We start from the raw sequence: 25378 nt of genomic DNA on the forward strand, positions 1-25378 counted from the left end.
CCCGCATCTGACACCAAATGTGGCAGGCTGGTGAGTGGATAGCGGCCCAGAGACAGTCTGCAGTTCAAAAAAGTAACAATTTTATTTTAAATAAACACAAAAATGAAGTGCACAAGGGCAAAATAAAGATCTTTAAACACAAATAGAAAGATAACAAAACTTACAAAAATAAGGTTTCCAGGCTGGGCAATGCCTTCACTGGATTTATGAAAAATTCAAAAATCACAAAACAAACACCAGCCTGCTTCCTCAGCTCCTTCCTCCTCAATGAGAAGCAGAGGCCTCCTCTGAACATAATACATAATAAACCCAGGCAGGTAGGTGAAATTAACCCCATCCCTGCCAATTTAAAAAGGGCAGAGCTTTGCTCTGCCACAGAAGCATACTTAGGAAACAGGGCTGGAACTTTTTTTTACACTGAGAGTGTAAGGAATTGGTTATGAAGTTATTTTGTGGCTGCTGAATCATCAGCACCCTTTCCAATCTGACTTTCTGTGATCAATCACCTACAAGGAACCAGGTCAAATAGCCTTCTCTTATTGTAACATCTCACATGCTATGATCATTTTTATCATTTTACACGCCAAATAAGGTATTATAGCATGGTATGTATTGTTGTTGTATTGTGACATTCATATTGGATTGTATATCTGAAAAATCCCTTCAAATACTGGTATATGGACATTGAACCTCAAATGAATGCTATGCCTGCTGTGATAAGATGTTAAGTAATGTGTTCACAGTCTTCAAATCATTAACATTCAACACACTGTACTCTGAGCAAGGGTTTAAGCATGTCCCCCGATTACACTGGCACAGGCCACACTGCAACTAATAAATATTTGAGGTGATGTAATTTGTCTCATGCTTGCAGGCTGCAGGGAAGAAAAGACATATCGCCATGGTTATTCTAAGACAGGTAAGACACCTTACACTGAGTCAAGTTCTCTGGGAAGTATGTACTGTAAAACAGGATTTTTTTTTTTTTTTTGCGGCAACTAAATCTAAATCTTAAACTTCAACGTCAATGTTTGCTGCAAAAAAATGTTTGCACTTCTTTTTCTTTTAATGTACGGCAAATGTATGAATAATATATTTCCGGGCACATTAATTTTGCGGATTTTTAATAAACGCGAAATTAGCAAACATTTCTTCCTTGTGAAATGTTCTTGTTTTACAGTATTTATCATTAAATCATGTGTATATATTTCTGTATGACGATAATATGAATGGGTTTCAGGGGCACTTTTGTTAGGGTGACCCATAATCACTAGCCGTTGAAGCGGAGCACTGCTTTTGTTGCTGACCCATCCATCTATCAATCTCCCACCTCTACCTGGTATAAGTACAAGCCTGAACTCTCACTTGCTGCTTCCTGTAGAAGCCCACATCTGCTTCATAATGAAGCAACCCAACAGCAAACCAAAACATAGGGGCTTCAGTTTAGCAGGGGCTCAGGTTATATGAGCTGGCATACACCTCCTGTTTATCCGCATAAGCCTCCACAAACAGGAAACAGCAAACAGGATAGATACCCTTAACTCACTAAGAACTGACTCCATTCAGAACCGCAGCGCTTGGCTGTTTAACGACACTTGGCTTTGCTTTGTGCTGAGCAGCACCCCAGCCATGCAGATATTGGACCACATTTGATTACCCTGTTGTGTGTTATGGTTTCTTGTAGGCTCCTTAGTGTAAAGATATTGAAGTAAATAGTCAATACTGTTATGTACCACTGTATATGACTACAAAGTTATCAGTTGACCACTTGGCTGTATAGAACTCGTAGAGAGTCAGGTGCATTTCTCTATACAATGCCTAACTGATGTGTTCTTGGACCCGCAGGGAGATTATGTTTGGCTGGACTGCGGCTCTGGGGTGCTGATGGGAGCTGAGGTGAAGCTCTCTGATACTGGAGAGATCCTGCTGGTCGACGATGAAGGAAAGGTTAGTCACAAACCTCCCCAAACCTGCAGCACTGCAAACTGAATTTCTTGCTTCTGTTTAACTGAAATGATATTCACGTGACTCTTGAACCAACAAAATTAAGATTCCCCAGTCATTTTCTCATATTAGGGTTGGCTTTTGACTGTTCAGTAAATCACAAGTCCTACAAATACAGTTTGTAATCAACTTAACATACATTTTATTATTAAATGCAAATACTAAATTACCATTACCATACCATTTACATGAATAAGAAAGTATTTATTTCAGGATGTTTAGACACTGAATATATCATTTTCATCTACAATTCAGGCAGTTTTTGATTACATTAACATATTTCTAATTTTAAAAACCAAAACTGTTGTTTGCTTAAAAAATTGGTGTATGTTGTTTTTCAAATTTGAGGTTTATTGTGGGAAAAAAATAGTTTATTGATCTTGTCCTTTGCTCTTTATATCTGCAACCTATTTGTAGAATTAAGTCAAGGCCTTATTATGCACACTGGAAAACACAATAACCACTGGCCTTGAAAATTTAAAAACAAATCCACCACAAACCTGAAGGAAAGTACCTCTCTTTTCTTTTAAGCTTTACCTCAGAATGTGACTATATACAAGCATTGGGACATATTGTATCTGCCTGTACCTTTTAGTGAAGTATATTCAGCTTTGCTGTCACTGCCTATGTTTGTCTGAGTTGGGTCTTTGACAGAAGATAATGTACAGTACCTAGTGATTCAACAGTGCCCCTGTTTCAGGAACACTGGGTGAACTCCAAAACTCAAAGCTCCATTAAGCCAATGCATCCAACTTCAATCCATGGAGTTGACGATATGATCCGCTTGGGAGACCTCAACGAAGCTGGGATCCTGAGGAATCTCATGATCCGGCACAAGGAGAACACCATCTATGTAAGTTTCATACGCAGTTCTGTTAAAAGCTTGGCTCTGTGTGCGGTGTGTATAATTCTCTATTGCCGTTTCTTCTTAGATTGTTACCAGGCTGTTTCAACCACAGGGGCTGCTTCTGAAAATGCTGGGTTTCCAAGAGGTGGTTTTAGTGTATAAATATAATTTCTTCTGCTCTGCAACTATGGCAAATTTGAGCAAATGGAGAATATCTATAGAATAATTAGAAAGCATAGCAAAGGATGATATATGCCAAAGCAACAATAGAGAGTAGTAAATAGTGTGCATTCAGCGATAACAAGCTTGCACCAGATTGAGACACCATTATATCTGGGACCTGTTTCACTGCTAGTTTTTATATATTTAATATCAAAATATTTTATAATTGATAGGAGGCTTGGTGGTCCAGTGGTGAAAGAAAGGGGCTTGTCAATCCCAGCCATTAACTCACTGTGTGTGTAACCCTCAGCAAGTCACTTAACCTCCTTGTGCTCTGTCCTCCAAATGAGACATAAAACCAAGGTCCTATTGTACATGACTCTGTAACAGTAATTGTGATGCATCGTTCAGCCCCAAGTCTCTGTAAGCCATACTGGATAAAAAGTGTCTACTAAATAATATTGCTATTCCAAAGGTCAATCAGTTCTCTGTTTTTCCTTTTTGTTTTTGTTTTACAGTCTGGTGATTAGCACAGACTAGAGTAATCACTTGAGCTACACACTGTCAGAGAGTGTCTGTAACTGCTGTTGTATGTGCACTGAAAAATATATTTAGTTCATGGTTGAAACAAAAGCCTGGGGCACTTGCGCACCTTAGAGTGTGTGAGTGGAGAGTGATGAGGGTATGGAATGGGCAGCCTAGTCATGCTGTTGAGGCAGAATCACTTGAATCCTGTAAGACCCAAGTTGACAAAGTTGTGAGGTAAATCGGCTAATAGGAACAGGACGAGCAAAGGTGGGCAGAATAGCCTCCCCTCAGTCGTAAATGTTCTTATTTTCTTATGATGATAGATCTGTATAAAACGCTAGTGAAGGTCTGATTTTAATGATATTAAAGACAGGTATGTGGATACTGTGTTGAACAACTGAATTGACCTAAATCTCTTCTACCAGTCTGTCTTCTTTACATGTTATTCCTCAGATTTACACTATTTCAGCTACTAGGAACCGAACAAGGTGGGTAGATATGGTCCTCTCCAGTGGTACAGTAGATATAGTCCTCTCTAATGAAGAGCCAGCAGGCTACACAGACTCTGTGTAATGTAAAGTAGATATGATCCTCTTTAATGAAGACAGCACGCTACACTGACTGTGTAATGTACAATAGATATGGTCCTCTTTAATGACGAGACAACAGGCTTCACTGACTGTGTAATGTACAATAGATATGCTAGATGTCAAGTGATCCCTATCTGTCTCTCTAGACATACACAGGCTCTATCCTGGTGGCAGTGAATCCGTACCAGCTGCTGCCCCTGTACACTGCAGAGCAGGTACGCCTCTACACCAACAAGCGGCTGGGAGAGCTGCCCCCCCACATCTTCTCCATTGCAGACAGCTGCTACTTCAACATGCGGCGCCACCGCAAGGACCAGTGCTGCATCATCAGGTGACATCTGGGAGCAAGAACTGGGTTACTCTCCTGTTTGTCTGCATTGGTCTTTTTTGAGCTAATATATTGTATATACTGAACGTAAAGAAACATAATACACAATACCACTTCCTGTCTTAGTAGGTTTCAAAAGTTACACACCTATAGCTTACACATTTTCATTAGACACAACTAATGTGGTACCTAGTTTTAAACGGAAATCAGACAACGACCAGTTACCTAATTCTCTGGGAGATAACTCAGGTGTGGAGATGGTCTGTTGTCAGAAGAGGGTTCAGGTAGCTTGTCTCACTCGCAATGATGAGTGCCTACCTTACACTTGAAATAGTGTGTTGGGTATACTTTGTTGATACCTTTTAGGATTTTTCAAAACTTCTATGGTAATTAGATTCAGCTTATCTTCATAACTCATTAGTCCTGGGATTGGTCTGTCCAATTCTGTGTGCAGTCTAAACCATTCTGGATTTCCTATGAAACTGCATACCTGTCAAATACTCAACTTAGCTTTGCAAATTTTACAGCTTGCTACCTATCGCTTGTGCTATTCATGTAGATTAGAAAGAGCAGGGGTCTAAGCATTGATCCTTGACACACCACACTGAGTTCTTGGTCCATACTAATAGTTACCCTCCTTACAAATACATTGATCTCCTATGTTTTAACCAGTTATTATTCCTTGTGCATGTACTACCTTTGTTTAAAACTGGTTTGAGCTTAAAGTAATTGTAGCTAACAAAATAGTTACATACCTTATCATCCATTTATATACCTTATATCCATTTAACATACCACATCCATTTATTAAAGTCTCACATATGCAGTTTGAAAGAAACTTGTGTTTTAGGAAACATGTATTTGAATTTTAAAACCTTTGGCTCTAGGTTAAATAAATATATATTTTCTACAAGACATGCTTTTAGACTGTATTGCACTTCCTGAGTAATTTCAGCTGGAGCATAACATTGTGCCCACCCCTTTATTGGCTTATTTCCTGTCATACCCTATCAACTGCTTCCCCTATTGACTGGCATGCTTTCAGCCAGTAACATCTTTGACTCAGAAGACACTCCTGGAGTGAAATTAACAAGGAAGTAAAGCAGTAACAGACTTCCTGGAAGGCATGGCAAGCAAACTGGGAATTTCCTGTAAACTAGTGCAACACTAAGTGTCTGTTTTAAAATGTAAATACATGTTTTTATGCTTCTTTAAAAACTGCACAATTGAGACCTAAGCAGCCAGTGAGAGTATAACATGGGTAAGATTTATATAATTATTTTTTTAGCTACAATTACTTTGACCCTAGCGACTACATATGGGGACGGATAAAAATAAATAAATATGGAGACATGCACGATGACCCCATATACCGTTCTTTCCCCATTAAAGCAATGGGAAAAAATAGAAACAATTTGCAATGACATATTGTGGCAAAGTGCCCGCCCCTGTGTGTATTTTCTGTTATAGGTTGTGTGTTCGGTGAGTGGAGAAAGGGATTGGGGACGGAGGTAATTGTAAAAGTATTAAGAAAAATAGAAGCTCACTGTGTTTTGTTTAGTGTTAGTCCGTTTTGTTTGTCTCTCTGTTTTGGTGAATGAGACGTGTCCTGTGTTTTTGTTTTGTTACAAACCTTTTATTTACTGTCTGTTCATTCATTAAATGCTGAGCGAAACCATTCGCTCAGCTCCACCAAACTCCACCTCTCTCTCTGTTTATTTCCGGGTTCCTGTTTCTGGTCTGATGTCCCCCACTCAGGCCGTCTTTGTGACACATGGTGTCAGAACCGGGACTACCAGCGCCTCCTAGATGCAGACCATAGCAGGGACTGCAGTTCCTTGGGGGAAAAAAAAAAAAAAATGGACGTTTTTTTTTGTGTGTGGGGGGGTGGGGAAATAAAAATAAAATAAAAAATGGGGAGAAGAAGTGGGAGAGGAAAGCAGCAGCAATGACTGCAGGAGGAGGAGGAGGAACTAGAGCCCAAGAGGGAGGAGACAGAGCCTTTCCTGTCCTCTGAGGAGATGCTGGACTGGATGTATGACTCGGAGTGGAGCGGGAAGGACCTCCCACTGGTTGTTGACCTGCTGTGGGCCAGAGATGGGGAACGTTGGGAACGTTGGGAACAACATTTCTACCTAGTGCCCTTCGTGAACCCGGCAACCGTGGTGATCAATTACTTGGCTGCCGATATGGGACTTCATAGGTTGCATTCCAAATGGGAGGAGCCACGCCTACCTGCATCCTCATTGGGCTGAAGGGAGCTGACTTGCAGCTCCCATCTCCACCAGCAGAGGAAGAATGCCTGCCGGTTTTGCCTCCAGAGAGAGTAGAGCCGTTGCTGCCGTCTCCAGCGCCAGTGAGAGAGGTGGAGCTGAGTGAATGGTTGCGCGCAGCATTTAATGAACGAACAGACAGTAAATAAAAGGTTTGTAACAAAACAAAAACACAGGACACAGCACATTCGCCAAAACAAAGAGACAAACAAAACGGACTAACAAAACACAGTGAGCTTCTATTTTACTTAATACTTTTACAATTACCTCCATCTCCAATTCCGTTCTCCACTCACCGAACACACAACCTATAACAGAAAATATACACAGGGGTGGGCACTTTGCCACACATATATATTTATTATTTCCAATATTTCAGCATGAAAGGATTAAGGATTGTTCTTTTTCATGCTGAAATTTTGGAAGTCCTGATAAATTATCTAATTTACTCGGTTTGCATTAACGTCTTCAAATATGTCTCGGAGGTTATGAGTATGTATCCTGTCTGAATCCATGTTGGCTGTCTCCTACACATCCGCAAACACACAATCATATATTAAAATATAAGAAATTGCATATGGTAGCTCTTTAAGGTTCTACTGATTCTGCTCTCCGATCCTATTTTGATAGCGGGGAGTCAGGAGCTGGGAAGACAGAGAGCACTAAACTGATGCTGCAGTTCCTGGCTGCTGTCAGTGGCCAGCATTCCTGGATTGAGCAACAGGTCCTTGAGGCAACTCCCATCCTGGAGGGTAAGCCACATATTCTTACATTATCTCTGATCTGAACAGCAAATTATAACTGGACATTTTTGGAGGTTATTTTTATTGTTGTTTTCCTTCCTCAGCTTTTGGGAATGCGAAGACCATCCGGAATGATAACTCCAGTCGCTTTGGGAAGTACATTGATATATACTTCAACAAGAACGGAGCCATTGAGGGGGCCCGAGTGGATCAGTACCTCCTTGAAAAGTCTCGTGTCTGTCACCAGGTACAGTGTGTGGGAACAGTGGCTTTGCTTACGCTGTTTACTGTTTACGCCAACGCTGTGGATAGCACTATATCCAAACAGTGACGGACCTGCATGTAACGGTTGAGCTCTCATGTCAGAACAATATTCTTATTCTCCTAATGGTCTTCTTGACAGGACAATGTAAAGCTTGAGGTGTTTATAACATACTCAGACCATCTATTCTTATCCAGGTCACAGTATCTGATTGATCTCAGAACCTTGTCAAGTTGTGTCTTGAAGAATCCCAGTGATTCTGCCTCAACAACATATCTAGATAGCCCATTCCATACCCTCGCCACTCCCTGTGTGAAGCAGTGTCTCCTTCCCTCTGTCCTAAGTCAATCTCCACTTACTATCTCCACCTGGTTTTTGCGTCCTGGTTTGTTTTCATTAGTATTTGAATATACAGTATTCATTATATTAGTAAGATATCTGTACTGCTCTTGTGTATTGTTAACTGCAACACATACTGCTTTACCTCAGAAATGTCTCAAGCCTAGGGAGGGTAGCATTTTGCATCACTTGTTTCATTTAAAGTTGAATGTTAGTTACTATAAAACATCTCAAATGTGCAGTTTTGAAAGAAACACACATTTTAGCAAAATGTATTTTCATTTTGAAACATCAGAATCAGATAGTGCACTAGGTAAAAGAAAGTTCTCGGTTTGCTTGCTTTACCTTCCAGGAAATGTGTACCACTTCACTTCCTAGGTCATTTCAACTCAGCAGTGTCTTATCAGGGGTCAAAGCGTCTTACTGGCTGCAAAACATATCAGTCATGAGAGGAAGCAGCTGGTTGGTTACTGACAGGAAATAAGGCCTTGAAGGGGTAGAAAAGAGATTACTTTAGCCTAGTGTAGTACCAGATGTCACATTTTAAAACAAAATGCATGTTTGCTAGAGCATAGTTTTGGGCTGAATATGTGGAAAAAGTATGCAATGATTTTGTTAGTTACAATTATGTTAAATATTTATAGAATGCGTTTCATGTTAGTTAATGCAATGTTAATGCAGGCCCCACAGGAGAGGAACTATCACATCTTCTACTGCATGCTGATGGGGATGAGTGACGAGCAGAAGAAAGCCCTGTCCCTAGGAGCAGCAGCAGAATACCACTACTTAACTATGGTAACTCCATAGCTCTCCTGCATGCTCACCAATGCCCATCTGAACCATAAAACACATTGAACATGAACAAGGGGCTTCAGTGTCCTCTATGGAAATGCCATGCAGCAGTAGGCAGAAAATTGAGATTGAATAACCGGATACCAAAAAAATAAAATAAAATACTAGTTGTTTTTAGTATCTTTTATATCTGCTGACAGTTGGCCATGTGGTCATTTATAAATCAGATTTACAAAATAGAACAGAAAAAGTGAAGATTGAGCTTCATAGATAGAAGTTGCTAGTGGTAGATAGTGACCCACCTCACTAATGTACAAGGATGGTATGCTGATTTGGGGTACTGTGTCTCTGTAGGGTGACTGCACATTCTGTGAGGGACAGGATGATATAAAGGAGTATGCCCACATCCGCTCGGCCATGAAGATCCTAATGTTAAAAGATTCAGATCACTGGGACATCATGAAGCTGCTGGCATCCATACTGCACCTGGGCAACCTGGACTTTGAAGGTACTGGGCTGGGGGTTTAAGGAGGATAGCACTGTTTGTTTCATAATTTCAGTCTGACTCTTTTAAAGGTATATGTGGTTGCATTTTAGCAAATTTACTATGAAGACAGATAACGTTATGTGCCATGCCATGGAACCAAAACAAGAAGTTGGATAAATTAAGTATGCATCATTATAAAAGTTTGTCACAGTAACAAGAAGTTTGATAAATTAGGAATACACCTTTATAAAAGTTTACCACAGAAATTTTACAGTTTTCCTATGCTTTCCCCATGGTTATACAATGCATTTACTACAGTTTACCAAAGCTTGCCATGTTTCTGAAATATGCTTTACATGCTTACCTATGCTTTACCATGCTTTCACTGTACTTTATCACACTTTGCTATGCTTTTACTATGGGAAACCTTAAAAAGATCTTCAGCAAGCTGTAGGTTTATATCAATAATACTGGCTATTGAGGAGAAACAAAATACACAATGTTAATATCTTTCCTGAAACATAACTTAAAGGGTACATAAGGACCTTTTTATTTGATTGTGTTACATGTTCCCATGGACCTCTCAAAATTACATTTCTCATCATCCTCTTGCACACTGGCAAATACATCTAGGTTACATATGTGAGCAGGAGGATGATGGGAAATGAAGGTACATGTAAAGCCATCTTGAAGCAGGGAATGCTATTTAAAAGTTTTAGAAAAGTGGTCAAAATGTAAAGAAAAAAAGAAAGAAATTCAAACATTACACACACCTTACGTAAACAGTTGTAGCAACACATGGAAACATGTAAAATGATAAAATAAAATGGTCCTTATGTGCCCTTTGATTGCTATAAACCTACAGTGTAATGGTTTTAAAAACCCAGCTGGGCAGCCATCATGACAGCCATTACCCTGTACATCAGCTACATGTACAGTGATGATACAAAAGTGATACAGCCATTATACACTTCAGCTCCAGTCAAAACTCTGGTGAAAACCCAGTTACTGAACAACTCATCCCTGAATTGCTAGAATAGCCACAAATGCTGTAAATAGAGATTAATTTCTTATATATTTCTTATATTCAATAATACAATTATTAGAACTGTTCTGTGTTCCTTCAAATCTCAAATATGGTTGGTTGCTCTTACACTAATGCAGAGTTCCTGCACTGGTACAAAGTTTCCAAACAAGCAGTGGTACACCAATTATTTAATTAGAACCAATGCAGAATCACTGGATGTTTTGTTCCTTTTTTATTTCACAGCAAAACTGAGTTTTTTGCAATGACTCAACCAGGATTATGAAGGTCTGAGTTGCAGTTCACATAGTGTACATCTTTGTTTCAATGTCTAGTCTCCAGCTGTCTGGGTTTTTCTTTTTTTTTTTCTTAGTAAAATCAATTCTCATTGTTCCTTTTTTCCCAGCTACTGTCTGTGAGACTATGGAGAGCTGTGATGTGCTGTCATCTCCCCATCTCGGCATAGCCACAGAGCTTCTGGAGGTAATATATATACATATATATATATATATATATATATATATATATATATATATATATATATATATATATATATATATATATATATATATATAGTGCCTATTGAAAGTCTACACCCCCTTTTCAAAATTTTCACCTTTTGTTTTTTTTGCCTTATAGCCTGGAATTGAAATGCATTAAAATTGTTTGGTTTTTTTTTTCATTTATTTACACATCCTACCCACAACTTCCAAGTGAAAAAAATATTCTAGAAATTTGCAGAAAATTAATTAAAAATAAAAACTGAAATAGCTTGGTTGGATAAGTGTCCACCCCCCTTGTAATAACAATCCTAAATTAGCTCAGGTGTAACCAATCACCTTCAAAATCACATACCAAGTTAAGTGGCCTCCATCTGTATTAAATTGTAGTGATTCACGTGATTTCAGGATAAATTCAGCAGTTCCTGTAGGTTCCCTCTGCTGGTTAGTGCATTTCAAAGCAAAGACTTAACCATGAGCACCAAAGCGCTTTCAAAAGAACTCTGGGACAAAGTTGTTAAAAGGCACAGATCAGGAGATGGGTATAAAAAAATATCAAAGGCCTTGAAGCATGATCAAGATGATTACTAAGAAGTGGAAGGTGTATGGCACCACCAAGACCCTGCCTAGATCAGGCCGTCCCTCCAAACTGGATGACCGAGCAAGAAGGAGACTGATCAGAGAGGCTACCAAGAGGCCAATGGCAACTTTACAAGAGCTACATGCATTTATAGCCAAGACTGGTCAAAGTGTGCATGTGACAACAATATCCCAAGCACACCAGAAATCTGGCCTGTATGGTAGGGTGGCAAGAAGGAAGCCATTACTCAAGATAGCCCACATTGAATCCCATTTGAAGTATGCCAAAAAACACTAGGGAGATTCTGTAGCCATGTGGCAAATAGTTTTGTGGTCTGACGTAAGTAAAATGGAACTTTTTGGTCTAAATGCAAAGCGTTGTGTTTGGCGCAAACCCAACACAACGCATCACCTAAAGAACACCATCCCTACTGTGAAACACGGTGGTGGCAGCATCATGTCATTGGCAGGGACTGGGGCACTTGTAGGGATAAAAGGAAAATGAATGGAGCAAAGTACAGAGAAGTCCTTGAGGAAAACTGGCTGCCCTCTGCAAGAAAGCTGAAACTGGGAATGAAGTTCACTTTTTAGCATGACAACGACCCAAAGCACCCAGCCAAAGTTACACTGGAGTGGCTAAGGAACAAAAAGGTAAATGTCCTTGAGTGGCCCAGTCAGAGCCCCGACCTAAATCCAATTGAAAATTTGTGGCATGGCTTAAGATTGCTGTCCGTCAATGCTCCCCAAAGAAGTTGACAGAGCTTGAACAGTTTTGTAAATAAGAATGGTCAAATATTGCCAAATCTAGGTGTACAAAGTTAGAGACCTATCCCAACAGACTCACAGCTGTAATTGCTGCCAAAGGTGCTTCCACCAAGTATTAACTCAGGGTTAATACAGTATCCAATTATGAGTTTTGTATTTAATATAATTTTTTTTCTCAATAAAAACTTTTTTCCCCTTAACAGTGTGGAGTATGGTGTGTAGATAAATGGGAAAAAAATCCTCATTTAAATGCATGAAACTCTGAGGCACTGACAACAAAATATGAAAAAAGTTCAAGGGGGTGTAGACTTTCTATAGGCAGTGTGTGTGTGTGTGATATTATATTATATATATATATATATATATATATATATATATATATATATATATATATATATATGTATGTGTGTGTGTGTGTGTGTGTGTGTGTGTGTGTATATATATATATATATATATATATATATATATATATATATATATATATATATATATATATATATATATATATATATATATATATAGTGTGAAGGATTTCAGTCCTTCGGGTTCTTTTTCAGCACTTTTTAATGACCCAGCCAAACACAAAACACTTGATTTTTCAAAGAGAGGTTGCACTTTTTTTATTTTCACAGAAAAAATTAAACAAACAAAAATAAAACCTAACTCTGTATGGAAACTCTTTCACAAGAACCTTAACCTACCAAATCGGGCAGCTACTCTGCTTACCGATTTAAAACAAAACCACACTTTACATTCACAAACATATGTTGCACAAAAAGGATTTACACAGGACCTTTTCTTTCCTTTAACAACACAGAGTCGGGCTCTTCACATTACAGCAGCCTAGAACATACTGGCTGCTCTCTTTAAAGACCCTGCACCTGGTTGTAATTTACAATGATAGCCAGGTACAGGGGATAATTACTAATTCTACAATTAAATGTAATTAAACAATAAAACAATAATCAAATTAGTGTTCTTCAGCCCGTGTCCTCCTGGGAGGTGTACGCGTGTGTTCCTGAGAACTACTCTTTCTCTTCTCCTTGTCTTGTCTCATAATATATATATATATATATATATATATATATATATATATATATATATATATATATATATATATAATTTTTGTTTCATTTAAACATGTATGGATCTATGCCTTGATGGTATCCAGTATTTAGTACTATTTGTTGCTGGGTTAACAAATTAGCAGATCTAGCAATGTTAAAAAAACAAACAAATTGGGTCGCCTCAAACTCCAGCTTCCAGACTGCTTCTAACAATTAATTCTAAAACATAATGTCTGATTCTCCCAAAAGGGAGACATATAAAAGAATGTTAAAAGTGTTTGCCTGTTGTCAGGTGGAAGCAAAAGAGCTTGAAGACAGCCTGACCAAGCGATCCATCCTGATCCGTGGGGAGAGCGTCTCCACTCCACTCAGCTTCAAACAGGCAAAGGACAGCAGAGACGCCTTCGTCAAGGTACATAGTCAGGCAGAGAGACAGCAAGGAGGACAGGACAACAGAGAAGTGCATACTGGCACATAGACAAAGAGTTACACAGACAAAGTATATGGAAACGCATATAGATTAGTAAAACAGAGTGAGAAACACATGTTTACCACTAAAATAGAGGTAGCATACTATTATATTTTAGCTATTATTCAAGGGGTAAAAAAAACACCTCACCCTACTCATTTTCACCACAACATGGGTTTACAACAAACTTTAAAAATGTGTGCAGGTGGGTGTCATTTTATGGTAATTTCATCCTAATAATGTCAAGCATCATAAGAACCATACTGTGAATTAAACACGCATTGCTTTAAAACCATGGTGGCAACAATTAAGTATAACACAATAACAAATTTGGCTATTCTCAGTTTCGGATAACCATTTGTTTTAGTTTTTTCTGTGACATTGTTTTGAGGCTGTGCAAAAAATTAAAAAAAAATTTTTTAACCCAATATCTCCATCAAAATTATCAGGAAATGTAGTTTTGTATGAGTAAAATTAATATTTTCCTATCTGTCCCTTAAAACTGGCAGATTTTTGAAAAGGTAAAATGTTTAATCAAACAAAAATACTGCACTCATCTGTATGTTTCCAAAATCTAGACAAATATGGTAAAATGATGGTACGGTATGATGACATCACAATTCTAAATAAAAATTGTAACCAAATGTTGTTCTATACAAGCAGAAAAATTATAATAAATAAATAAATAAAACCTCACAGAAATAAGCTGGTGTATTGGCTGAAAGACAGAGGCAAGATACCTGAGAACTGAAAATTCTCTGTTGGAAATTACCTGACTAGACTATATGGACTTTTCTCAGACTATTGTAAGCTATGTTCTTAAGTTAATTAAATATATGGACAGTGTTTCAGGTTTAATCTACCTGGAATTCTCGAGATAAAGATTTAATTACATCTATAGAATTTTTTGGTTTTACTAAATTGTATGGATCTATATTTCTTTAGGTAACTCCAATTAAATCATATATCAGTTTTAAAAAAATGTATCCAGATCAAATGTGTCCTGACTTCTCTCTGCGTTTCATTTCTTCCTAGGCGATTTATGGACGGTTGTTTGTGTGGATTGTGAATAAAATCAATGAGGCCATTTACAAACCCCCCTCTGCAGACCCCAAAAACATCCGCCGTTCTATAGGCCTGCTGGACATCTTCGGGTTTGAGAACTTCAAAACAAACAGGTAGACTGCCTCCTCTGGGTGGGCTCAGACTGAAAAGCAAACCCAGGCCTTTAGGAAATGGAGCTCTGTGATTGTTAGGCAAGAATATGCTGAAAGTGTGGAAAGCTTATGTATGTATTAGACATTCCAGAATTGTCCAGATTTTGTTATGGTGTTTTTTTTATACTAATATACATTCTTGCCCTGTCACACCTATAGCATAGCTGCTGTTTGTAGGAAGACTCCTATCCAGGTATTTTCTTGCACACCATTAAATGCATCTCATTTTCTGTTAATCCCACTTAAAAACATAAGAAGCTGGATATTTGATGAATGATAGTCTTTAATTCAAAATGGTTCAAGCCATCTTTCATTGTATGGCTGTTATTTTAAGGACATAACAATACTTAAAGATAAGAGCTTTTATTACTACAGCTAGGGGCTGTTTGCATGTCAGAAGCTATCAAATGGCAAGTTTATTTCTGTTTTGTGCAGTTTCGAGCAGCTGTGTATAAACTTTGCCAATGAGCAGCTGCAGCAGTTCTTTGTGAAGCATGTGTTCAAGCTGGAGCAGGAGGAGTACTCTCGCGAGGACATTGGCTGGCAGCAAATCAACTTCAGTGATAACCAGCATGCCCTGGATGTGCTGGCTGTCAAGCCCCTCAGTGTGATTGCACTCATTGAAGAGGAGAGTCACTTCCCCAAGGTAACACCCTCTCCATCCCATCCACACCACCACAGAAATGATTGGTTCTGACATTATTTTAGCAGGGCAGGACCTCCAACATTAGGAATATCAGGAATTCTACAAATCCTATCTTTTGTTTTGACTTGACTATTTTGTTCTGTCCTGTGGTGTGATGGTATGCAGTGTATGGCTCTCCAATAAAATCAAGAAGAAGATGATGATGATTACCACTTATTTGGGACTGGTTTACTTAAGGGGTTATTGGGTAATAAGATATGGTAATATGATTTTATGATTTTTCCTATTTGGAATATGTTGGTTTATTTTATATACAGACGCACAAAAGAAACACAACATTTGGGTCTAATGGATTTAATCAAATATTTTAAGCATAGATATCAAAGAAAATCACAGAAAATTTGAACAGAAATACAGATCAGAGAATTGTAAGTTTTCACTATGAAACTTGACACACTGTCAAAATGAAAACATTACAAAGTTAGTATCAGGTATGACCTCTATGAGCATTAACATAATCCTGGCAGCATTGACGCATAGACCTGATCAACCTCTGGATAGACTGCTGTGGGATGTTCTGCCACTCTTCCTGTGTAGCTTCAGCCAGCTGGCAAAGGTTGGCTGGTCTTGATTGTTTCCTGTGGATGGCATTGGTGATTTGGTCCCACAGACGTTCTATTGGACTCAGATCAGGAGAAAAATCTGGCCACGGCAAGACCTCAACATTGTTTTCTTGAAGTCGTGCAATTGTAATCCTAGCACTGTGTGGTCTTGCATTGTCCTGCTGGAAAATCAACACTTCCGGATTGGCTTGCAGGAACGGAAAAACTGTGGCCTCAGGAACTTTGTCAATGTATCGCTGAGCAGTAAGGTTGCCCTCAATCTGCACCAAAGGCATTCTTTTCTTAAAGAAGATTCTTCCCCACATCATCACATTTCCACCATCCCACTGGTTGTCTTGAGGCCGGTGTGGTGACCCTCTGCCTTCCAGGACGTGGCCTGTCCCTCACAATGCCGGTTTCCAGGTTTCTCTGGACTAGTCTGCTGATTGTTGAAGCAGAGCATCTCATTCTCCAGACAACTTCTCTCAAAGACAGGCCACCTTCAATCATGCCGATAGCAACCAGGTGATCTTCATTACTCAAGCGGGGCATGGTCATATCTTTCACTGTTCTTGTGTTAATTAAAATTATGTCTGTTCGAATGGCTATTTATACAGATTCTTAATCAACTCATTTTGGCAATTTTAACTCAACTCAAATACCAAACACTGAGCACCTGGTGTTTTTATGAAATCACATGACTTGAGCTCAGTATTTTGTTATCCCAAGGAACAATACTATTCAAACAATCAACAAACCTGTCTGCTCACTATTTAAAATGTAAATAACATTATTTATGTGCCCAATGTTCTATTGATGTAAATCTTGCATTTTCATTGTGTATCAGTATACATGTTATGTATTTGGTTTTATCCTAACTCCAGCTGACATTACATCATTACCCCATCAAGTATTGTCTGAATTTTGATCTACTTAGTTTCCAAGATGTATCATAATTTAAGGTATAGCAAGGTCACTGACCAGATACCTTAATCCATCTAAACCTGGCTTCTTTCTCAATCTTAAAAACAATATAGATTCTCTTGCACCATTACTGCTGGTTGAATGTTAATTATGAATTCCCATTGGCTCACTTTCCTGTCCTGTCTGTGTTTCTCCCAGGGTACTGACATCACCATGCTGAATAAGATGAACTCCCATCACAGCAAGAGTAATATCTACCTGCCTCCCAAGAGCTCCCATGAAACCACATTTGGCATCAAGCATTTCGCTGGGATTGTGTACTATGAAGCCAATGGTAGGGCTTTGTGGGCTGGGCTCAGGCTTTCTATGGGGTCCTTTCTTTTCCCTCTAGTAGTGATATGTTGCGCTCATTGAACTCAAGAGACCACACCCTTCAGACAGGTGGAGTCGTTCAACTGCCCAATGCCCTCCTTAACCCACAGTCATGGGAATGGTGGGGTCATCAAGACATCACGTGGGACCACCCTTCAATCAAGTGGCAATGGGGTCAATGATGTTTAGTGAGGTGGTTATCGAAGTACCCCCAGGCCCATAAGAAAGAATGATTGTGGCATGATGAACTGAGCCATGGAGGAAATTCCTTTGCTTGCAGTACCTATCATGTGATTCTAATACGTGCTAAAGTAGTTGACTTTATAGTTATGCATATGCAAACAGGATAGCAGGCATGGCTTTCAGTGTTTCCTCTGACCCTCCTCAGGTTTCCTGGAGAAAAATCGTGACACATTAAATTCTGACTTCATCCAGCTTGTGCACAAGTCCTCCAACAAACTCCTCAAACAGACCTTTGAGATAGAACTAGAGTCCACCACGATCAAGACCAGCAATCCCAGAATCCACACTCCTACCAACTCTCTGAAGGCTAGAATCCACACACCTACCAACTCTCTTAAGGTCAGCTCTGCTTTACAGCAATGGCAGACCTTTATTCAGCAGCATTTTAGCTAAAAAAAAAATCCATAAAACTTCCATTCATTATACAGCTTTCAAATGTCTAGTTATAGTTAACATTTATTTGTATTTTAAAATTTGATTTGTGATACTGTAATAATAATTGTTTACAAGTCATGTTTATTGATTGACATGCTTTCAGCCAATAACATGCTTTGACCCAGAAAACACTGCTGAAATAAAAGGACACCCAGGAAGTGCAAGTGTAGATCATATATCCTGAGAATAAGGCATGGAAAGTTTAATCTAAGTAATATCAGATATCAAATTTCTTTCAAAACTGCACATTTAAGACCTATGTAGCTAGTGGAATGCAAAACAGGCAAGAATGTACTATTTTGTGGATGTTGTTACATACAAGGGGTAAGAGCATGCTTTTTAAAACCTTGGTTATTCTCTAAGGTTTGGGGAGAGATAAAAAAAACAGTGTGAATATTTGTAAGTCTATGGAGAATAGAGAGTAGAGCTGGTATCTGTTTTCTCTGTCAGGCCTCGGATCCCCGGAAGCGGGTGCCCACTCTGAGCGGTCAGTTCCGCCAGTCTCTGGAGTCCCTGATGAAGACCCTAACTGTCTGCCAGCCCTACTTCATCCGCTGCATCAAACCCAACGACTTCAAGAAGGCAAAGGTATGTGAGAAAAGAAACTGCGCTAAATAGGGTGCACCAGCTGCCATTTTATTCTTATTGATTAATTGGTTGTGTAAGCAATCAATGTATCAATTCATCTTAGATATTAAAAACAGCAGAACAAAAATATGGCTCTGACTTTTTATTGAAATTCTATTTACACTCATACTGTCATCTTGAAAAACCCTTAAAGGATATGCACTATTTAATCCAATTAGTTAACACAAGCAAATACAAGGATTTTCACTGCCGCTTTTTACTGTAATTCGCTGCATGTTCCATATTGCCACAATAAACATAAAGGGCCAGTTTTACCAAGGTATTTATGCCTGGTATAACTTTTTGGTTGTTATATGCTGTATGTGTTCAACATTAGTTTCCATTTTCTCTTATTGTTTGCCTGCAGATTTTTGACAGAAACCTGTGTATCCGCCAGTTGCGATATTCCGGAATGATGGAGACTATCCGAATCAGGAAATCCGGGTATCCAATACGCTACACCTTCTCAGAATTCATGGATAGGTACCGTGTGCTTATGCCAACTGACATCTGCAACTCAATTCAGGTGATGTAAGGGTTTTCACTGTTAACTGGTTTAGACTGAAAGGCAGCAGCCAGTAATAATGCAGAGTATTAGGGGAGTTCTGCTATAGCATTCCTTGGAGGTTCATTGTTCCCTCCTGCCCTGTTTCAGATCCAGGAAGACCCTGAGCAATGCTGCTGCTTCATCGCAGAGGCAGTCATTGGCCCAGAAGGAGACTGGAAAATTGGGAAAACCAAGATCATTCTAAAGGTAGCGTAGAGCTAACCAAACCCCACACGCTCGCTTTTCCACTTGTAAAGAGGAACATTGAAGGCTGCTCAGAGGAAACATTAAGGTTATAAAAAAAAAGATATTTAAAGTCATTGTAGCTAACAAAACAATTCGATAAATCTCAGCCAGTTTGCACTTCTGTTAGTTATGTAGGTCTCAAAGGAAGCTCTCAGTTTTGATGCCTTATTCTCATGTTATCTTTGATGCAGCTGGAGACATTTGAAAGAAATTGAGCAGCTCTGCAATGTGTTCAATCATTTACTGGAAGCAAATTAAACCTACTGACAGGTTCCTAAATGCAGCTCATGTTGAATCTCTTCTCTGTTTCTCCAGGATTTCCATGACACAATGCTGGAGTTAGCGAGAGACAAGGCTCTCGAAGAGAAAGCCCTCATCATTCAGAGAGTCCTTCGAGGCTTCAAACACAGGTACTTATAGCAAAGAAAGATGGTAAAAGCCAGCCCTGCCTCACAAGCAAACAGGGGATAGGCGTTTTAATTTAAACATTTTAATAAAATACCTACTGGTTTATTTTTCTTGCTACTTTTAATTTAATCAGAAAATCAATTAATATGACATATTTTCCACAAAATATGGAGAGAGATTCTATTACGAACATGTTAGGGGTGCGTAAGAGCAAAATCTTCAAAAAGATTTTTGGTATATCGTTGGTGTACCAAAACCCAATATCCCCCTAAACCTTAAAGAACTGAAGAGTTTTACTGTGAGATATTATATATTAAACAGACACAGATATGCACTCTGTCTGGGTTCAAGGAACACGACAGGCTTCTACAGTTAATGGATTGAATGTATTACCTTCAGTAAAGAGACATTCTTCTGCCTCCTGCAGGAAGCACTTTTTAAGACAGAGGAAGTCGACGGTGGTTGTGCAGAGTGCATGGCGAGGCTACTGGTGCAGGAAACATTACAGAGTGGTAAGCCATTAAATACATGAATTCATGGGCACACTGGTTATAGACTAGGTATATGTAATGCACATTGCTTTTTTAACCTGGGAAAGGTAAGACTGTTGGATATTAGCATTGTAGTGTGTGATGAAGACTGTGGGTGATGGGTTCTGGACTGAATCGTGTACAACAGTGATCGGCTGCTTCATCTCACTTCCCCACAATGAGAAATCTTTCAGAACCTATTTTTGTTGGAACAGTTTCCAAGCCTGTCAAAAAGTAATTTAAATAAAAACAACGATAGAGAAAATGTAAGAAATAAAATACTGTGTGAGTTTTGCAATTATTGTTTCAAAGCTTTGAAGTAAATATACCAGTGTTTGACCTGCTGTGACAAAGTGCCCGCCCCTGTGTATATTATCTGTTATGTTGGTGTTAAATGTTGGTGTATAGTCATTGGTACACGGGATATAAACGAGTCTGTGTAACACGAGTGTTTAAAATGTATATGTGTATTTAGGCACGAGGATTGCACAGCACTTCACGTGCAAGTAAAATGTAATAATATGTGAACACGGGGAATAGCACTTTATTAATTCACGTGCTGGGATGCAAGTGAATAATTAATTAGTAATTGAATCCCAGCACAACAGTATATATAGATGCACGTTTTCACATACTCACGGTTGGGTGTTCGGTGACTGGAGAACGGGAGAGAGAGAGAGGAGAAATTATTTACAATTGCTATTGTGTGCTGGTGGGACCAGCACGATACTTGTTAATTTATCAACTCACCGTGTTTGTCAGTGTGTCTGTCCGTGCACCGTTCTATTTAGTGGTTAGTCCGTTTTTGTTTGTCTATTTATTTTGGCGTAGAGTGCCGTGTCCTGTGTTTTCGAGTTTGTTAAACCTGTTTTATTTTTCAATAAACTGGCGCCAGCAAGCGCCACCATCATTTCAACTCATCCGTCCTGTCTGTGTATTTCATTCCTCTTCCTGGTTCTGACGCCACCCACTTCGGCCGTCTCTGTGACACCTGCCTATTAACTAGATCTCAAGCCAGTTGAGGTCCATGCCCTTGACTGAGCTCTTGTAATTTCCAGCCTACAATAGAGGAGAAGGTCTGGCCACAGTGATGGACAAGAAGACCACATGCTCATGTTATGTTCTGTTAGTTGACATTGTACATACCGACTGTTGTGTTTGCAATGGGATCAATGCTGTTGTGGTGGATGGGTTACATGTTATCGGATGTTGTGGAGTGTTGTGTCGTGCTTGCGTGATGCCGTAAGTGAGCGAGTGTGTGTGAGCAACAGAGATGCCATCTTAGGTGTTATAGTAAACAGCAAATAAGAACCGAGCTTCGTGGTTAATTTACAGCAACTGTTTTTACTTGTAAACCCAATATGAAAAAATAGGATTGTTGATCCTTGGAATGAAGTTGGTCAGACGAATTTCATTCCTGATCACGTATCTGTAATGCCACCCCTGAAATAACTGTGGTTTGCACTGAGCTGAATACTGGTATATTTTTCTTCAGCATACTCTTAGTCTTTTCCCTGTCTTTTTAGGTCCATCTTGGGTTTGCCCGACTTCAGGCACAGTGCCGTAGTCGCCATATCACTCACCGCTACCAGAAAACGCGGAGCATCGTGATGCTGTTCCAGGCCCGTTGCCGTGGTTACCTGCTACGCTGGGAGAAGTTTAAGAAGCTGCAGGCAGTCAAGCTGCTGCAGGCACACACTCGGGGCATGCTTGCCAGACAAGCAGTCACCAGGCTGAAGAGAGAGGTGAATCACAGTATATTACTCATGGAATTACTATATTTATAGAGGTTTGTAGACTGACACAGCTATTTTTCTAACTTTTATTTGAATTTAGCCCGAACACCAGAGTAATAAAGTAATATATTTGAATAGTCTTCAGTACTTATGGCTTCAAACATTATTCTATCTTTTTTAATTTTTTTTTACTTAACAGAATGTGTTTCTATTTCATAATAACCAAGTTAGTATCAGTTTGTGTATGACCAGAGAAGGTTTATGTTTCTAGATGTATAGTGTATAGTGCAAGCATGAAATCATGCAATAATAGAGAACAGAGGCTTTCCACTTGGATTTGGAGGCCACGGACAGACTAGCAACAGTAGTCACAGGGACAAAACATGAAAGCTCTTGTGTTTGATCATGCTTTTTTAATGTTTATTAATGAATGAAGGCAGAGGAAAATGATACTGACTCAACCATGGAGCAACAGAATCACTTCAAATGATTGCAAACCCCATGAAACAGTAAGAGCAATGCAAAAATTACATTTGAAGCTACTGACTGGTAAACCGTTCTGTCCCCTCGCCTGTAGATACACCTCTCTGCCCGGGAGAAGGCAGCCCAGGACCTTGAAAGAAAACGTCAACAGGAAGCCATCCTACAAAAAAAAAGGGAGGCCAGCTCTCTCTCGGATTCCATCAGTGACCAGGAAATAGTGGACACCATCTTCGGTTTCCTGCCCAGTATGGTAGGGGGGCAGGAGGGGCAGGCTCCTGCCGGCTTTGAGGTCAGAGTTCACTTCTTGGTGTTTCTTTTTTGCCTGGCTTATTCAGAAGCCATTGAAAGGTCATATGGTAGTATGGATTCATACCTACCTCACTCTAACACTGATCAATTTCTTTGCATGTTCTTGAATGTTTTTTAGAGCTGCATTTTAAATCTTTAGTGTTATTAACAGAAATGCCAATGTAAAATACTTGAAAGTGAATACATCCGAATAGTATAACCACCTTGAGGTATGTTGCAGTAAATATTACAGACCACCACCTTGGAGTACTCTATGGTAGTGTAAAGGCTGTACAAAACTTAAACCATCTTGAAGTTTTCTCATAACGCCGCCTCTGCAAAAGACTCTTTTTTTTTTTTGTCACTGGCTGGCACCTTGCCTTTATCACAAAAGCAATAAGGTAGTTATACCCCAAGCACCTTATACTAAAACTGTGTTTGTGACTGCAATATCATTGATCATTCCTGAGTGTTACAGAAATAAATGGTCTAATCGTAATCTCTGTCCTGCCCCAACAAAAGCCATGTGTTTTATTATGCATGTTCATAGGACCTGGAGGAGAAGCGGGTTGTTCTGGAAGAAGTGGACCTGGATGAACTCCCCATAGATCCCGCTCCTGAAGAGGAGATCGATGAACGGGAGGTGGAGGAGTACTCCTTCTCCAAGTTTGCAGCAATGTACTTCCAGGGCTCTGCCTCGCACACCCACATCAGGAATCGACTACGCCAACCCCTGCTTTACCATGAAGATGAAGGCGATGCTCTGGTACCCGTGCACTAAGCTTCATAGAGGAGCAACTGGGGAAAGATGGGGGTAGCTGAAAATGGGAAGGTATAGAAGGGTGACTATTTATAGAGAGGGAGGAACTAGAGGGTAGCATAGATGTTTCTATTTTGTTCACTTTTTACTTACTCCCTCTCTCTCACACCCACTTTATTCAGCCCTTCTCTGGCCACCCCTTGTTTCTCTGTCTAACCTGTCCTTGTGTCCCACAGGCCTCCCTGGCAGTGTGGTGGATAATCCTGCGCTTTATGGGCGACATTCCTGAGCCTCGGGTCTATGTTAAGGAGCGGCAGGGTCCTGTTGAGAGTGAGATCCCAGAGAACCGGGGCAGGCGACAAGGGCGCCGTCTCAGCACCCTGGCAGGGTTAGAGCAGGTACATGGTTAGAGCAGGCCTGACACCTTGGCCAAAGGTTGGATTAATTGGCCATATTCTAGTTCCTGCAGTGTTCAAAATACTAGAATTTTTTTTGGTAGTAAAAGAAAGAGAAGACAATATACCTTAAATAGACAACAGCATATCAATCTGCACAGTGCCTTATAAAAGATAACAGGGCTGACATTTTCCTTGAAAATAAATACAAAATCAAATATATATATATATATATATATATATATATATATATATATATATATATATATATATATATATATATATATATATATATACACAGTGCTGTGAAAAAGTATTTGCCCCCTGCCTGATTTTCTGCATTTTTGCACATTTGTCCTATTGAATTTGGTCAGATCTTTTTGTGGGTTATAGTAGTATATAGAGGGAGTCTGAGAGAAAAAATGACACCAAACTTTGGTGCTTCTTTCATATGTTTGGTGTGCAAGGTAATCAAACATGCAATCTTCAGGTGTGAAAAAGTTATTGCCCCCCTAATTAACTTAACCTAATTAAAGGGATAGTTAGGGCCAGCTGTTTGATACTGTGGTTAACAATCAGGCCTGATTTGGGCCAGCCCTGCCCAATATAAATCTGACTAACTTTGTCCCTTATCATCAGAGTGAAGTTGTATGCACACAGGTTCTAGAGGCACAGAAAAAGAAATTCCTGAAGACCAACGGGAAAAAAAGTCATTGATGCCTATCAGACTCGAAAGGGTTACAAAGCCATTTCTAAGGCTCTGGGGCTACACCAAACCAGTTATAGTGTCCAACTGGAGAACATTTGGGACAGTATTGAATCTTCCCAGGAGTGGCCGTCCTGCCAAAATCTCTCCAAGAGCAAGGCATAAGATCGTCCAGGAAGTCACAAAGAACTCTAGAACAACATCCAGGGATCTGCAGGCCTCTCTTGCCTCGGCTAAGGTCAGTGTTCATGACTCCATCATCGTAAAGACACTGGGAAAAAATGGGATTCATGGCAGAGTAGCAAGGCAGAAACCACTGCTCACTAAGAAGAACATGAATGCTTGTCTCAAGTTTGCCAAAAAGCACCTGGATGATCCTCAAGAGCTCTGGAACAATGGTCTATGGACACATGAGTCAAAAGTGGAACTTTTTTGCCAACATGGGCCCCGTTAT

The 25378-nt window shown here is 39.5% G+C and overlaps 1 protein-coding gene across 1 annotated transcript in view; it reads left to right on the forward strand.

Moving 5' to 3' along the window:
- The first annotated feature begins 901 nt into the window (after positions 1 to 901).
- LOC121326571 (unconventional myosin-VIIa-like) overlaps positions 902 to 25378 on the forward strand; it is a 67664-nt gene continuing 43187 nt past the window's right edge. The window contains exons 1-23 of the mRNA XM_041269910.1: positions 902 to 919; positions 1846 to 1947; positions 2705 to 2857; positions 4278 to 4462; positions 7363 to 7484; positions 7580 to 7722; positions 8758 to 8871; positions 9223 to 9376; positions 10786 to 10862; positions 13583 to 13702; positions 14795 to 14937; positions 15412 to 15622; positions 17347 to 17482; positions 17909 to 18069; positions 18649 to 18786; positions 19193 to 19351; positions 19487 to 19579; positions 19934 to 20028; positions 20454 to 20538; positions 22083 to 22301; positions 22870 to 23064; positions 23614 to 23829; positions 24060 to 24221. Coding sequence (XP_041125844.1) covers positions 902 to 919; positions 1846 to 1947; positions 2705 to 2857; positions 4278 to 4462; positions 7363 to 7484; positions 7580 to 7722; positions 8758 to 8871; positions 9223 to 9376; positions 10786 to 10862; positions 13583 to 13702; positions 14795 to 14937; positions 15412 to 15622; positions 17347 to 17482; positions 17909 to 18069; positions 18649 to 18786; positions 19193 to 19351; positions 19487 to 19579; positions 19934 to 20028; positions 20454 to 20538; positions 22083 to 22301; positions 22870 to 23064; positions 23614 to 23829; positions 24060 to 24221 — 3201 coding nt within the window. The remainder of the gene's footprint in view (positions 920 to 1845; positions 1948 to 2704; positions 2858 to 4277; positions 4463 to 7362; positions 7485 to 7579; positions 7723 to 8757; positions 8872 to 9222; positions 9377 to 10785; positions 10863 to 13582; positions 13703 to 14794; positions 14938 to 15411; positions 15623 to 17346; positions 17483 to 17908; positions 18070 to 18648; positions 18787 to 19192; positions 19352 to 19486; positions 19580 to 19933; positions 20029 to 20453; positions 20539 to 22082; positions 22302 to 22869; positions 23065 to 23613; positions 23830 to 24059; positions 24222 to 25378) is intronic.

The sequence above is a fragment of the Polyodon spathula genome, chromosome 14, assembly GCF_017654505.1.
Source record: "Polyodon spathula isolate WHYD16114869_AA chromosome 14, ASM1765450v1, whole genome shotgun sequence".
In the NCBI taxonomy this organism is placed as follows: domain Eukaryota; kingdom Metazoa; phylum Chordata; class Actinopteri; order Acipenseriformes; family Polyodontidae; genus Polyodon; species Polyodon spathula.